Raw genomic sequence first — 16,711 nt, forward strand, 5'->3', positions numbered from 1 at the left:
TATAGTTAGAGAGATGTTAGAGAGAGAAAGTGAGACTGATTTTGGTGTGCCAAGAATTAGATCCCGAACCTGCTATTTATAGACATGAAATTGGGTCCCATCGTGATACGCGATGGATCCCTGGGCTGGCCTATCGTGTATCGCGATATAGGCCTGCTGACGCACACAGTAGACATGCCACGTGTTGACACGTGGCAGGCGTTGTGACGCGTGGCACCACGTGGCACGTGGCACACGTGTCACAACGTGTCAGACCACGTCATCGCGGTACACGCGATGACGTGGGTCAGCAGCGATCGCGTATCGCTGTTGACTTCTTCCAGAAGTTTTGACCAAGCTCTGTCGCGGTACGCGATGGGCTTGTATTTTTTCCCGTCACGTATCACGATAGGACAAGAAATCAGAATTTTCATTTTAAATCCTAAGGTTTGGAATTTGGCATTTCCAGTTCCTTAACTTTGGAAATGTGACATTTTGAACTCGAAATTTTCACGATGTTACACTTTAATACGAAAGTGATATCTCACGTATCAAAACATTATTCAAGATGAATATGAAACAAGAATCCTGTATGTAGCCAGGATTAATCTCGACTTGGGAAATATTTGTAGACAGTCTTAACTTTGAAGGTTTTTTTAACGATCTCATACTAACTTAAGCTAACCCCGTTGTTATTATTTTTTTATGATGTGGACAACTTTTTATGTATGTTACAAAATAATATTAATATTTTTGCCACATAGGCAATTCACATAATCAAAAACTAACAGAGTTAACTTTCAGTTAGTATGAGATTACTGGAGAAAAATATGTTCAAAGTTAGGATTGTGTCTAAACATTTTCTAAGTTGAGATTAATCCCGACCATCATGTCAAATTTAAATTATTAAAAATCAATTTCCTCTTTTTTTTACGTGTGATTTATCTTTTGTCATATTATGTCATGATAATTTATTTACATGATAATAATAAGTTAGTGTATTCATTTTTCCCGTGATGGTCGGCACCAAGGCAAAATCCTTTTCGAATCTCTCTTCAGGATCACCACTTCATCCACTTTATGTAAATGTATAACCAGTCTCATTTTCTTTTTCTTGTTTAGTTATGTATAGATAATATAACATTCTACAATATATGTGAGACCATTCAAGATAAACAAGAAAAATAAAATAAAAATAAGACAACATATATTTAAAGTATGTATTGATACAATTAACTTAGCAAATTAAAAAATAAAGGCAAAGAGGCCACAATAGCTTTGTACAATTATTTGAGTGTATTTACGATTATATCTACCATTACGATACAATTAATATTCGTTTAATTTATAAGATCAACATACTTTTCAGTTTTCACCATTCCATTCACAAGATCATTGATCAACTCTTACTTCCATCATCGTCTTTCTTCTTGGGAGCACGAGGCCTTTGGAAAGAGCCCCTAAAAATACCCGCAAATTATTATGATCTTTACGTGTAACAAAGGGAGCCAAAGTAATCAGTTTTGACATAATAATAAGGAATATTTAAATATCAATTCAAAGTTGTTAGGATTTTTTTTTGTTGATTAATCATCCCACTTCTTTTTTTACGATGAACAACTAACATGCTTGTTTTATTTTAAGTAAAAGTACTTGGTTACTCACATACATTTTCCTTTATTTTTCTAAACCAACTAAATGTACATTTTCCATCCCCACCCACACACACACACAAATGAACATAAACGAAGAAAAATAAGATATATAAATTCAACCTAGACATATAGCATTTTGTAATTTGTAAAAGAAAACGGGAAGACATTCAGTTGGGACCTATAACATGTTGACACATCATGAAATGCCTTTCTTACAAAATTTTAAAGTTTTCTTGTTATTGACCAAAATTCTTATAATTAAATAAAATCAAATATATAGTTTGGTGACCTAGTACACGTTTTCATAGAATAAATTAAAATTAAATATTGGGACAGTTCCCAAAATGATCCAAAACAAGAGAGAGAGAAAAAAAGATCTTATTTATGTCCACATTCCCAAACTAACCCATGAAATATGTACTGAGCCGACGCTTTGGGAAAATAAACGACGGAATTTTTAAACCAATCAAATTTTGACATGTGTAAAGGATCTGACACACCAGACGATATTTTTAAAAATCTCGTATGTTCCGACCATATTTAACTTAAATTCACTTTTTATAAAGCAGTCTACCAAGACGGTTTTTTAATGTTTTTTATCTGGTCAGTTCATATTTTTTTTTCCTAACTTCATCTTCTTCATCTTCATCTTTAGTTCTCCACAAATTCATAAACCGATCTTAAACTACACGAAGATTCCACCACCGAACAACTCGCCGGAGCTTTACCCCGGTTCAATTTCACGACGTAATGACCGTTATACCCCCACCCTCACCACCACCACCACCATCCATCACCACAACCTTCACCCAACCCCGCCACCACCACTACCTCCACTAGCCCCACCCCCACCCACCATAAACCCATCTCGGTTTAAACTACACGAAGCTTCCACCACCGACGGTTTTTCTTTGCCGGAGGAGGTTAAGAAGGGTATTATCGGGATTATGACGGTGGTTTGTGGTGGTGATGGGGGTGGAGTTGGTGGTTAGGAAAAATATTGTGGAGAATTAAAGATGAAGATGAAGAGATGAAGAAGATGAAGTTAGGAAAAATAATAATTTGAACGGACCAGATAAGAAACATAAAAAAACCGTCTTGGTAGATTGTTTTATAAAAAGTGAATTAAGTTAAAAATATGGTCGGAACAAAATCTCGTCTGGTGTGTCAGATCCTTTACACATGTCACATTTTGATTGGTTTTAAAATCCCGTCGTTTATTTTACCAAAACGTCTCCTCAATACATATTTGATGGGTTAGTTTGGGAACTTGGATCCATTTAGGATTTTTTTCTCTCTCTCTTGTTTTGAATCATTTTAGGAATTATTCCTTAAATACTCCTCACATGCATAATTCCTATCATTATTAAATAACATCATTAAATAACAGAACTTCGTTCCGAGTTGTTGGCGCCATTAACTATATTCCAATATCAAGGACACACATCCTTGATTTGGGTTCATTTTGAGCTCAAACCGAACTAAAATCGAATTCTTGGTACCAGGATTTATGTAGGAGTTCGATTTCTTATGGCTCAATTTTTGTTTTATATTTAATCGTGGAATGTTTTGAGTATGAACACATAAATAGCTCAGAATAATAAATTTTAGCCCCAAACTTTTAGACTAATTTTCGTTAAACACATGTTAATAAATTTGACATAAAACTTTTGGCCCAAAATAATCAATCTATGTTAGTGTTATAAATCCAATAAAAACATTAAGCAAGTTTGGTGTGGTACCATTCTTTTGGGAACAATGCATAACGAAACCTGAGCTGTAATTATCATTAGAAAGGCAATACAAGTCGTTAGTTATATAGGTTTTGTCGGTTAATTCGGTTTTGGCTCGATTAATCAACTTTTTCCTCACCCCTATCAGAAAGTTTGATAGTTTGATTATTATTTAGATACGATCAATCTAACAAAGCCTTTTATGCTCTTGACCAATAAAGTGATGATAAAATGAGACCAAACATATATGATACATGTAGTATGTACACACTATACCTGCATGATTGAGGAACTGTCCAAGAATTAACTGATGATCTAACCATGTTAGTTTGGTTACCGAGCAACTGCGTGTATCTTCGCCAGTCTTGGAGCATGATTCTTATATCACGAACCTTATTTTCCAACCCAACACAACAATTTGCATGCATGGTGCACACCTTGTTGAAATCCCTACTTGGCTCACAAAATCCACCAAAGAAAGCCGTATCAAGAAATCGGATTTGTAACCCGTTGTCATGAATGAAGGGATCAAACTTGATCCTGTTGAACACATCTTGGTCATGTAAACCTGGATAAGTTAATCGTGAATCAAACCAAAATTTGTAAAATTTAATCGTCTTAATATTTGACTTTACATAAGTGAAACCACCATTTGGCAAATTATTTAGATCACTCGCGTTCCCTCTAAAGTAATCACAAGCAATTTGAAAATCACCATCCTTATGAAAATGTGGAAACGGATCCCTAAACCACATGATGTCTGCATCCTTTAATATAAAAATAAGAAAGTTGCGTTTATTTCATAAGCAGTATTATGTTGAGAACTGTGTAAATAGAACACTGTGTATAGATATATGACAAAGAAAAAGTAGTACCGTAAAGATGAAGTTATACCCTAAATCTAGAACAGTACGTAGGAAATCGATTCTTCTCCACATCATTTTCAAATAATCAGGTGCCATAAAATAGGCCTCTTTAGAAAAGTCGACTCCATGGGTACTAAGATTGTAACAATAAGGATGTAACAACAAGCAACGAGTGTATGCCTTATGGTCCAAAGCTACAACAACTAAGTGCTTTATAAATCTTTGGGTTTCATTCCCGGCTTTAAAGCTTTCAAGAAAAAGATCAAACATGGAGTTTGGTTCCGCCCAAACATCATTTATAGTAGTTATTATAATCGTCTTGTTGCTTGTTGCGGCACCTTTCAGTATGCTCATCAGTTTGTCAACTTTCTTCTCCGCACAAAAAGAATCCAAAACAATATTAATAAGTTATGCTATTAATATCATTTATTTATAACCGGATCAAAGTAGTAAATAAGTCAGTAAATAAGATTTTCAAAATAAGTAAATGAATAAGTTAAAATATTATTATGAACAATAAAGTCTTATAACTAGATGTAATAACTATATATTAATTACAAATGGGCCCCTCGATTTAAGTATACTTCTCTTGTTGACACGTTGTTTTTATCAATTAATGTGATTATAGTAAGATTAGTGTAATATTTTAATATAACTTAAGAAAGGTAAAATCGTGTTTGATGTGTAGGTTTTGAATTGGAAGAAAGTTTATAAAAAAAGGTGTGTTTTTGGTTTATAGATTTCAATATTTCATAATACCCATGTCATAAGACATTCATAGGAATCTTGTTTTTTTTTTTGTTTATTATTATTATTATTATTATTATTGTTGTTGTTATTATTATTATTATTATTATTTAAGTATTACTCTCCTTTTAGTTTCTACCTTCTCTTTCGCATACTCATGGTTCTCTATATATGTACATTGAATCGTATACTCATTTCTATTTATTTTTCCCTTTCAAGATATATTTGGTCTTCTAGAATTGTACCATTTTTGACAAATAAAAAAGAAGAAAAACAATGTATATAATGACTTTAGTTTTGCAAGAAATTAGCCAACTCAGACTTTTATCACATTTAGTAGTGTAAACACATCGACTGAATTGACATAATATTTGGTGTTACCACCATATCTTCTTATATTACTAGTACTTATATAAAGTTTCACATCATTCTTAAAACATGGTAAGACTTTTTCTATCGTAAACCTGCTACATAACCAGTCTAGGTGGTTAGACTGAATTTCAATTTTCCCTTTTACTTGTTTTTTTTTCTCAAAAATCTCATTTAATGATTTGTTAACGCTTCATAATAAATATTTTCACTCTTCTTTATTTCATATTTTACAATTTGTTAAAGTTATAAATCCACGGTTAAATGATAAAACACCACATCAAACGATAAACACAGCTTCATATTTTCTTATCAAAATAGTTATACATATACATAATTCAAAATATTTGTGACGTTATCTAGTTGGAATCCAGTCTGATTAGTGAAATGGTGAGACAATAAGTTTTCGAACTGGTTCAATTATGGAAATATTGTTTATTAATCTATTAAAATGCCATATGTTTAACAAAGTTTCAACCGTTATTATTAGATTTAAAATTATGAATTGGTAAAGTAAAGATTATAATAGTCTAGGATAATCCAGATTAATATGACTTGATGAAACTAAAAAACAACAAAAACCTAATGGTTTTATAACTTGGTATAGAAATGCAAAATAGTGAAATACTTACTGAATTAGGCTGGTGTTTCGTGGCGGAAAACGGGTTATAGTAGACCGGAAATCGTACTGATGGAGAAGAGTGATACAAAAGCAAGGATGAAAGTGCCACCATAGCAAAGATGATAACTACTTTAGGAGTTTGTAGAAGGAACTTCAGGTGGTTGGAAAGGATATAGTGGTGGTTGTTGAACTCCGGTGGCGGCGATAGTGGTGGAGGTTTGTGATGTTGTTGGCCGATGGCAGCCATAAGGTGGCAAGTGGTTTGGAGTGGGATGTCTTGGACTCTTGGTTTTTTATGTATATGGCAGCTAGTACCCTTGGATGGATACTTGGATTAAGTCTAAACTTTTTGTTAGAATTTAGAAAAAATTTGTCAACTAAATAACGCAAGCATAGTGATAGGGATGTGTTGATTTTTATAACTCAAGTTATGGCAATAGAAATACAATATACACACCAAAATGTTGTATATCAATAACAAGTTTGAAATTCTTATAAGGGTAAATCTTTATAAAAAAATGATAGAGAAAACAAAAAATAAAAATGTTTTTAAAAAATGTTTGTATCTAGAGGTGTAAATGAGCAAAGTGTATTATGAGCTACATGAGATAGGCTAGCTATAGCTTAAATTGAGCCGGGTTTAACAAGCATGTGCCTATATTGAAGCTTCTTTTATAAGCTCAAACGTGAACATATATATCAAGCTTGACTTGGATATATGTTATATATAATTTTTATTTAATATTATATATTTGATAATCATTATTGTATTTACAGATTTAATTACATAAGTATCAAAGATTGGTAGCCTAATAGTGTCAAAGCGTTAAAAAGTGTATCAATTAAAATTGACAGGAGTTCAAATCCGCATTTAGGGAAAACAATGTAATTTACAGGTGTGCGAGTTTGTCATTCATAAACTTTTTTTTCTTTTACATAAATAGTTCATATACTTTGGCTTATACCAGATTAATTGTTGTGAAGGTGGAGGGGTGTAACTCCAAATTCAGGTCAATCATTAACCATTCTCCCCACCACAATACCCTCCTTGGCGCCACCCAGCCCCCCTCTCTGGCTAACCTGGTAACGCCCAAAGGGCTTAAAATGAGGAGATCATCCCATTTCAGCCAATTTTTTTAAATATCTTGGTTAACTAACATTCTTTTATAACACTTATTCTTTTATAACACTTGTTATTTTAGTCGGTTAGTTAATGTCACACCCCCTACATAGCAACGAACTTAAACCACTTTTTAATTAACAAAGTTTAAAAATTACACATTTAAGTTACATGGTTTTCATTTCATAACAAGTTTTGAGCTTAACACTATTAACGTTAGAAAATCAATTAAATTTGTGTATAAATAAATAATTAACATAAAACAAAGACTCATCTCAAGTTCGTAAAAAAGAGAAACATATATATATAATTCAAATACATAAATAGAAACCTGTACTATGAGAATTTTAAAATACTTACATTAAAAAACGTTTATAAGGATATAACAAATATAAAAGACGTTTTATAAAGTAATTAAATAGATCGAAGACGTTTAAAAGAAAATAGCAAGATAGATATAGTTTTACAAATTTCTTTTACGATGGTATCACGCAACTTAACATTAAATCAAGACAACATTAACATTTTTATTTTCGTTCTAAAAATACTTTTAAGTAAATCTAATAATTTAATGAAACATACTTTATCATATATAAAAAAACATTGTTTTTTTCTTTTTAAATAGACACTATTATTAAATTCTATTTCACAGGGTATCAATTTTGATTCATTTGTAAGTATTTTTTTGTATGTCAATTCAACTATTTAGGAACATCGGTAACTTATTGAGTTTGATTCGTTTATGCCAAAACAAAACAAGATTGGTTATCTTATTTATCCATAGCAGTTTTGCGATCATTTTGGTACTTCTGTATAATTTTCTAATTAACCTTCATGCGTTTATATAACCAGATATGTGGCTCTAATCTACTAGTATAGTTGTATAAGATGGATAATGTTAATTATATTTTCTAAAAAGAAACACCTATTAATTCGTCAACCAAAGTTAAATTCTACATATGTCACACCAAAATCGAAATCAAATGACAAGCAAACCCATCCACTAGTGTGCATTATATGCTTAGACATCTTTGGGCTTTGACGTTTATAATTATTGTAATCACTTTCGTCACGCATTACTTCATATTTTTTTTTCATATGTAACAAAATCCTACATTTTAAAAAAAGTTTATTAAAATATGAAAATATAAAGATGTTGAACTTTTATAAAATTACAAAATTCATTCTTTACGTTTCTTATTACTTTCAACTCACACCCTTAACGTTTTATGCTATACATCATTTACGTTTTCTTTTTCTTTCAGCATCTTTATCTTATCTGTTTTTATAGGGTCAATTATATATATGAACCCTTACAAATTGAAAATATCAAATACAAGCTAAAAATACACTAAAATACCCTAATGTTAACCAAAGATGAGATAAGATAAAACTTGATAGTAATACCATAGAAATCGACTGAAAACCAAATTAAACATTTAAAGATCATAAGCAAACAAAATAAGATTTGAATTTGTAACTCATAATGGTCAACAATATTAATTTCATATTTGGTTCATATATATGTAAAACTTCAAATAAAATTGTGGATTTAAGAGATCAGAAACCATCATGGTTAAGATTTTGAAAAGAGATGGGACTAGCATGAATAAGTTAAGCTTGTAACGAAGGGTTACCGAAAGAGAGCAATTCAAAATTGATGGAGATGAGACCGATCATCGATTTAGGGTTCACTTATTTCATTAGATTAATTTAAAATTCGTTTGGCTATTAAGGAACAAAGGTGAAAATAAAAAAAATATGTCAAGCAATAAACTGACCAAGGGGAGTGTCAAATACTCAAAATCAGTATAAACAGTTGACATCTCGTTTCTGAAAAAGAATCACTCAGATATTGAGGGTAATCCCAAATTCTATTTAAAAAAGGAATATTGGTTTTAAATAATCCAAACTATGCCCTATTGGCAAATAAAAGTCATAACTTTAAACTTGGCTGGTGGCGGTCCCAACTAAAGTGATATTTGTTTTTAACGGACCGCAACTAATGGATGTTAACTCCGTTAGTGATTTGCTTACGTGGACCTTCTTCTCCCGCCGGAAACCTGCAACTCGCCTTCATTCTCCTTAATATCGTTACACCGTCTCTCTCTCTCTATATATATATATCTTTCTCTCCCTCCCTTCCTAGTTGTGTTACTTTTGGTGGACTATGAAAATGAATGATTTGAGTTCGGTCTTGTGAGGTGGTCAGTTTGAATTCCGAGCTCACTCGGGTTTTCGTCCCACCGTGCGCTACGCTATAAAGTTATGCTCTTGTGATGACACAAAACTGTTAAGTGACAGCCTCAAGATCGAATTGATATAACTCACAAAAACGAACATGTGTTTCGGTAACTCCCAAACACTTTATTGATCAAGAAAACTATCTCAAAAACTTGAATACAATATCTCAAATCCTAAGCGATTTAACTATGACAAACCCTAACTTGTTTTGATTTATGATTGATGAACCCTAACTCGGTTGCACCTCGTGTTCTCTAATGTATAACTAGAGGTGACAATGTTGACCCAAACCATTTCGAATGAGTTAATTTAGGTTGTATTAAAAATCATATGGGTTGGTTTGGGTCATAGATTTTAATAGAGTAAAGTGTCATTTTCGTCCTTGTGGTTTGACAAATAATGCGAATTTAGTTCAAAAAGTTTATTTTTTGCACATGTACTCTCCACGTTTCCCAGTTCTTGCCAATTACATCCAAATCACTAACCCCGTTAAATTTAATTGTTAAGTCAGGGATAGACATGTCTTTTCACCATTTCTTTATTATAATACGTATTTCAGTGAACTGCGATTTTCGTCTATCTGGTTTGTCCAAATCTGCAGTTTTAGTCCAGTAGTTTCAAATTTGCAATTTTCTTCCATGTGGTTTCATTTCACTTGTAGTTAAACCTGAATTCCCTAATCTCGTTAATTCTGGTCGTTAAACCCATCAGTGTGCCCTTCATGTGAGGGACAATTTTGTTCATTCTTTTTTTCCTTTTTCCTTAAATACACCCGAGCCCCTCACGTGAGGGAGCTAATTAGGATTGAGGTTTATTTAGAGAGAAAAACGACAAAACTGGTCGTCACGTGAAGGGCACGCAAATGGGTTAACGATCAAACTTAACGAGGTTAATAAATTCAGGTTTAATTGCAAGTGTAATGAAACTACAAGTACGAAAATTGCAAACTTGAAACTATTGGACTAAAAACACATATTTGGAGAAACCACAATAACGAAAACCGCAGTTCGCTGACATAAGTATTATAATAAAGAAAGAGTTAGAAGACATGTCTATCCCAGACTTAACGATTAAATTTAATGGGGTTAGCGATTTGGATGTAATTGCAAGAACCGGGAAACGTGGAGGGTTCATATGCAAAAAATAAATTTTTTGGACTAAAATTCGCATTATTTGCCAAACCACAATGACGAAAATGACACTTAAAGACTCATTTCAATAAGATGAGTCAAAATGGTTCACTTGAAATTCCACTTTTTTATTTTCGGGTCAAAATAGGTCGACAAATTTAAAGAAATTGGTCGATGTGGATTATTGTCTTAAGGAAAAGTAGCAGTTCGGGTTGAAACAAGTTTTGGATTGGAACGAGTTCGGTTTAGGGTTTGGATTGAAACGAATTCTGTTTAGGTTTTGGCTCGGACCAGGTTTCGAGCCTACACGAGTTTTCACACTGGACGGGCTGGGTTTCCGTTTCTTTTGTTTCTTTTTGGTCGATTCCGGATTCGTTTTCGGTTTTTTGTTTCGTTTTGGTTGGTTTGATCAGTTTCATTTCCATTCGGTTTCAATTCTCTAGTTTCGTTTTGAACGATTTTTCTGGTTTCGATCAATTCGGTTCAGTTTTGGTTTTAAGTTTTGTTTTCGTCGACTTTTCGGTTTCAGTTCATTTCTCAGTTTAACGAGAACAACGAAGGAAACATTTTAGTTATTTTGTTTTTTTCGTTTTTGATTTATATTTTGAGTTATATTTTTTTATTAATTCTTTTTAGGGGTTTTTGATCTTAATAAAAACCTCTAAAAAACAATACAAAAAAATTAATAAAAAAAAGTCATAACTCAAAGTATAAATCGAAAACGAAAAAAGTAAAAAAAAAGATGTTTCTTCCGTTGTTCTCGAAAAAAAAATAACCCGATCCGAAACCCGTTTTGACCTTGACCCATTCCGACCCGGACCCGTTCTGACATGAACCTGTTGACCCTAACCCGTTCCGACCCGAACCAAAACAACCTTTTTTTTAATTGACTCATTCTGACCCAAACCTGTTTCGACCCTAACCTGTTCCGACCCATGACCCGTTTCGACCAAACCCAACCCATTTGCCATTCCCAGTATAACTATTATGGGTTTAGATAGATTAACCTAAGTTGTTAACTAAAACATTATATATTATAATTACAAATAGTCCGGAAACATATTGTAATTAGAAAACACAACCAATTATGACCGACTTTTCATTATTTGTCTCTCAAGTTCATTGACTTGTGACCCAGGTAGCGTTTGTTATGCAGGAATGGAGGATGGAATGGAATAACCCATTGTGAGAGAATGGAAAATAGTGTGTTTGGTTGACCAAAGGAATGAAATGACCCATTACTTAGTCCATTCCATTCCCTCTAAAATACCCCAATTTCATTCCCTTCATACCCCCATGTTTTTTTCCATTATATTCTCTCCTTTACCCTACATCACCTCCACCACCCTCCCAACACCACCACCACCACCCAACATCAACACCCACCACCATCACCACCAACCACCGCTGCTGCCACCAGTCACCACCATCGCCGTCCACCGCCGCCACCACCACCTCCACCAACCATCGCCATTGGTGCTAGCCACCCAGCACCGCCCGCCACATATATCTCAATGCTTCCCACCACCGCCGCCATTGCCACCAATCACCACCATCGGCGTCCACCGCCGCCACCACCCACCTCCACAAACCATCGCCATCAGTGCCACCCACCCACCACCTCTAGCCGCCCGCCGCATCCATCAATAATCTTCCCATCATCACACACGCCGCCCACTGTCACCGCTGCCCACCATCACCTACACTGTTACCGCCAACACCACCTCCACCGTTATCGCCACCGCTCCCACCACCACCACCACCACAACTCACTACCATTTTAATTTTATTTTTTTATTTTTTTCTTACCTACCAACAATACAAAGTAATAATTCATTTCATTCCCATGTGGTAACCAAACATTTTATTGGAATGGTAATAACCCATTTCATTCATTTGTCAATTCCATTACCATGTCCATTCCATTACGTCATCCATTCCATTACCCCATACCAAACAGACCCTAAGTTTGAAATTACATCAAACACAACTGAAATAAGGTAAGCCCAGTTAAAACAACATACCCGACAACGGGCTCTTTAAATTTGGCCAAAATGGCCGTTCAAGAAGAAAAGAAAAACAGTCGTCCTAGAGAGACGATGATAACAAACATGGCGGGAGCCATCTACTTCAATGTGCGGTTACCATTACACAATAATACTCAACCACATCATGTAAGTTTATTCTAAATTCAAACTCATCCTCAATTATCATTCAATTCGCAGTGTTTTACACATCAAAACCCTATAATTTCCCCCCAAAATATCTGCAGAGCTTTCGTAATCGTATTATTCGATGTTCAAACACAAAAGAAACACCACAAATCTTGAAATTTGTTGTCAGTGGAGCTACAGAGATCCTAAGACTCTTCTCTTCATTCAACAAAAATGAGTAAGCACTGCTAATTTGGTACTAATTCTATCATTTAGATGATAATGATATACAAGTTTAGGGTTCCTAAGAGGTTGTAGGGATTGATGTTTTATTATTATTGTAGATTATATGAAGCGGCTCCGGAACCGAAATACGAAACCTCGGTTACTTGTATTGATGATATTATGATTGTATTGAAGGAAGACTATGACAATGCTTATTTTGTTACAGGTAGGTAACCTTGTTGCATTTATGTTATTATCAAATTCAGGCATATTTTATAACTTTATGTAATTATTTTTAGGAAAGTTTACATCTGGGATTTATGCGGACGATTGTGTATTTGAAGATCCGACCATTAGTTTCAGTGGTAACAACTTAAATGATTCAACTCATTTCAAGTGCGATATAAATTGCATGATTATATAATCTTCTTTTCATTAGTACAATGATCGGTGTGTGTATCCTGATAGTGTGGACTTGCAGGTAGGGAATTGTATTCTCGCAACTTGAAATTGCTTGTACCGTTTTTTGACGATCCATCAATCTCATTGAAAAACATTACAAAGGTATTGTTTTTTGTTTATTGTATTTCATTAAGTTAAAGGTTATGTTTTTTTTTTTTGGGTATTTGACTATTTGGTGATATCTTGTTTTCATTGATGTGGTGGAACACAGGTTCTGAATGATGAAACGGAGTCTGTGAAGGCAACATGGAGATTAAGGTTTGTATACCATTTTAAGATGAACAATATTCAAAGTGGGATTAATCATTAAAGCAACCACGGTTTGAAGTTCATTAGGAGTAGTTTAACAACTGGAAGTCGAATGTGCAGGACGTATCTTAAGCTGCCTTGGAGGCCTCTTATTTGCATTGACGGGATTACAGTCTATGATCTGGATAATCGGTTTAGAGTAAGTCAAAAATAATATTATTATTTACACTAAATGCTTCATAGCTAATACCAATATTGTTTCACATGATAGATTGTTAAACATGTAGAAAGTTGGAGTGTTTCTCCTCTTGAAGCAATTGGTCAGATCTTCACCCCGAGCTCCGTTTAATTTGGTAAATATTACTAGCTGTATAGGACTAGTTTTACTTATTACTATGTATATATGTTTTAAACATCAAAAGATATTTTTGAAAGTTCAATATACAGTCTGCCATTATATCAGTCAAAGAACAAGCATCAAGCCCAAAATCTAAAAAGCTTCAGCCTTTTGCTAACAGAATTGAATATTTAAGGTTTTTTAACAAAATTCTAAGCTAATAGACTACAAAAACCCAATCTTTAAATGAAAATATAGAAAAGAGAACTCATATTTTCATCTTTACACCTAAAAAAAACCGCTTCAAGCATATATCAATTTAAAACGAATCATTACCCCAAAAATTCTGGTGCAATATCAAGCATCCGTTGTAAAGAACTAGGAGCAAACTTCCTAGCAAACAGATAACAAATCAAAGACGGTTCATCGTTATAAACACATTCACGTCCTTCATGAAGTTTATTCATGAACACATCTGTAACGTCATTTGCCCCAAACATTGCAGGGTGGGCCCCACCTCGTGACCAGTCAACCCAAGTCAAACTTCTGTTTGCTAGCATATTTGGTACCCTGATCGTTAACAGAGTCTGGAGATAATGTTCATCGACATAACAAGGAGGCCTGTAAAACTCCAAAAACTTTGGGTAATATGTCACGTCAGATATTACAATCGATGCGAGTTTTTGGTTGACTTCAAACCATTGGGACCCTTTTCTCCATTGTGAGACGTTGACTTCGGGTAACATGTTTGAGTCATACCGACCACGTCCATGTGGTCCCGGGTCATCAAACGAGCCTATGAAACTGTATTTGGATCGAGTTATGTAATCATAAGTTATAGTGAAATTATATAAGGGAATGCAAGATTCGGATACAAGAATAAAGTATTCATTTGAGATATCGAGAAGCGCATTCGCTAATAATCTTCTTTTGGCATCACATATGCTCATTTGACCCCATTCAGCTATCTGCAAAATCATGCAAAATTTTAATAAAATTTAATAATTAACATATTGTTTTTTATTATTGCACTAATTGCACTAATTTTAACGTTATTTTACTAATCTCGTGAAAATAACGTTAAAAGTGGCAGAAGGTTAATCAGGCATCATGTGGTGGCGTTGATAGCCGAAAGACAATGGTACATGCACCAATCAGCCGGTGTCCCGATGATTGAGTGCTATGTGCCTTATGTCCAAGGCTTGATGCAAAACTACTATCGAGCCGGGGGTCTCATCGGAAGCAGCCTCTCTATCCCTATGGGGTAGGGGTAAGGCTGTCTACATCTTACCCTCCTCAGACCCTACCATAGCTTGGCTATTGGTGGGATATACTGAGTACGATGATGATGATGATGATGATGTTTTTTATTATTAGTGAAATGCCTAAAATGCCCTTCGGTGTACACTAACTCATCATACAAGTGTATTATACCTTACTTGGGATCTGTCTGTTATGAAAAGCAGATGTGGATGGAAAACGGGGTTCATACGATGGAAGCGAATGAACGTATATTGAAAAAAGACTTTTTTGCCCCTGAAAAAACCTTTCCCATAACTGAGCCAATGGTAACGGGCCAATAGCCAAGAACATAAACGCAATCTTTGGGACTCATGCAAACGGATATATTTTCACATGTGGCATAAAAGAAGCTCTCCAAAACAACTCTTTGTCACTCATTGTATGGATAAGATTTGAACGAGGCGTGATCCAACGGTCAAGATTTTCGACTGATTGTTCTTGGACACATGGTTGTAAAATGGGGATCGATGAAGTTACCGTTGTAATGACACTGGTTTTATGGATCATATATACTAAACAAAGAAATGATAAAACATAAAATAAGAAACAAGGCAAGTAGTTGAAGAAGCCTTTGTAGTAAAGCCCTAGATTGGTTTGGTCTAGTGGTAACTGTAATGGTAGTTGGAGGATCTTTGGCTTCCTTCATTGGTAACAGTAAATTATCAAGAATTCATCTTCACAACACAAAAAGATGAGATTTTGATATGTGGGTATGGTGTTTTATGGATCTTTAACTGTTTTTTAACCTTCTTGTATACCCTGAAATATCATAATAATATATACAACAATCAAGATTTTGATCAATCTAATAAAAAGAAGATAAACCCATTTGCAAAATGACAATAACATTGGATTCTACAAAAAAAAAAAAGTAATGATTTTTATCATGATATTATGATTATAAATTATAAATGTAGGGATGTTAAAACTAACCAAGGACAAAGAATACCAAAAAATTTACATCCAACAGCAGAATCCCAACTACAATATCTAAAAAAGATTTAACATTTTATAATAATCAAAGCAACTGAAGGATCTAAAGATAATGAAAAGAGGGAAATAGTGAAGAAGAACATGGCATACCAAGAAATTGGTGGGAAAAAGAGACCTTGGAACAATAATAGTACGAATTAATGTTATTGGTGCTGGTTAATTTATATATGCCAACTGATTAAGAAAATGACTTTGTGTGCTTGCTGGTGTCTGATGTATACGAGACAATGTATGAAATGATTGAACAAATTATGGAATGAAATGTGAGTTTACAGCCCCGCTCATGTTGTGTGCGTGAGAGGGGTTTCATGACGTGAAACGCCACGACAGTTTTTTTTAAAGGAATTTTGTCTGCATATCTAGAATAAAGAGAATATCGAGTATGATAAGTGAGAGATTTGGTGTTTTATGTGACTTAGGTTCAATTTTCGCCCCATCATTTAGTTTCGGCGGCACTATGTGATAATATTAGAATGACAAGTAGGTGGCATTCACTAGTGAGATCCTTGAACTGAGCGAGTTTTA

At 34.1% G+C, this 16,711-nt stretch overlaps 2 protein-coding genes and 1 pseudogene across 4 annotated transcripts; 1 reads left to right on the forward strand and 2 right to left on the reverse strand.

Annotated features, from left to right (window-relative positions):
- Nucleotides 1-1,272: 1,272 nt before the first annotated feature.
- LOC143592453 (uncharacterized protein At4g15970-like) lies at nucleotides 1,273-6,307 on the reverse strand. Of its 2 annotated transcripts, none has more exons than XM_077072368.1 (4): nucleotides 5,982-6,307; nucleotides 4,243-4,602; nucleotides 3,644-4,134; nucleotides 1,273-1,439 (listed from the first exon to the last, which is right to left on the reverse strand). In XM_077072368.1, the coding sequence occupies exons 1-4, from the start codon at nucleotides 6,216-6,218 to the stop codon at nucleotides 1,379-1,381; spliced, it is 1,149 nt and encodes a 382-aa protein (XP_076928483.1). In that variant the 5' UTR covers nucleotides 6,219-6,307; the 3' UTR covers nucleotides 1,273-1,378. The 2 variants fall into 2 exon arrangements, with proteins under 2 accessions (XP_076928483.1, XP_076928482.1); XM_077072367.1 differs by having other exon boundaries at nucleotides 4,243-4,605.
- Nucleotides 6,308-12,542: 6,235 nt separating this feature from the next.
- On the forward strand, nucleotides 12,543-13,948 carry LOC143592454 (uncharacterized). Its single transcript, XM_077072369.1, has 8 exons — nucleotides 12,543-12,639; nucleotides 12,738-12,856; nucleotides 12,963-13,069; nucleotides 13,143-13,208; nucleotides 13,325-13,407; nucleotides 13,517-13,563; nucleotides 13,675-13,753; nucleotides 13,826-13,948. The coding sequence occupies exons 1-8, from the start codon at nucleotides 12,565-12,567 to the stop codon at nucleotides 13,901-13,903; spliced, it is 654 nt and encodes a 217-aa protein (XP_076928484.1). The 5' UTR covers nucleotides 12,543-12,564; the 3' UTR covers nucleotides 13,904-13,948.
- Nucleotides 13,949-14,222: 274 nt separating this feature from the next.
- Nucleotides 14,223-15,878, reverse strand: LOC143592455 (glycosyltransferase BC10-like; annotated as a pseudogene). The gene is made up of 2 exons (XR_013145931.1): nucleotides 15,326-15,878; nucleotides 14,223-14,859 (listed from the first exon to the last, which is right to left on the reverse strand). The product of XR_013145931.1 is annotated as a glycosyltransferase BC10-like (transcript).
- Between the last annotated feature and the right edge of the window lie 833 nt (nucleotides 15,879-16,711).

This window comes from Bidens hawaiensis, unplaced genomic scaffold (genome assembly GCF_021521415.1).
Source record: "Bidens hawaiensis isolate Kalapana, Puna unplaced genomic scaffold, B.hawaiensis_p1.1 tig00040808_1, whole genome shotgun sequence".
Taxonomy (NCBI): Eukaryota; Viridiplantae; Streptophyta; class Magnoliopsida; order Asterales; family Asteraceae; genus Bidens; species Bidens hawaiensis.

Bases quoted from the DNA above. Each gene is read 5' to 3' on its own strand.
- LOC143592453 (XM_077072367.1), bottom strand. From the start codon at position 6,218: ATGGCTGCCATCGGCCAACAACATCACAAACCTCCACCACTATCGCCG. The intron at 4,606-5,981 runs GTAAGTATTTCA...TTTTGTGCGGAG, and splicing joins CGAAACACCAGCCTAATTCA to AAGAAAGTTGACAAACTGAT. The intron at 4,135-4,242 runs GTACTACTTTTT...TTTATATTAAAG, and splicing joins GGTATAACTTCATCTTTACG to GATGCAGACATCATGTGGTT.
- LOC143592454 (XM_077072369.1), top strand. From the start codon at position 12,565: ATGATAACAAACATGGCGGGAGCCATCTACTTCAATGTGCGGTTACCA. The intron at 13,070-13,142 runs GTAGGTAACCTT...AATTATTTTTAG, and splicing joins CAATGCTTATTTTGTTACAG to GAAAGTTTACATCTGGGATT. The intron at 13,209-13,324 runs GTAACAACTTAA...GTGGACTTGCAG, and splicing joins TCCGACCATTAGTTTCAGTG to GTAGGGAATTGTATTCTCGC.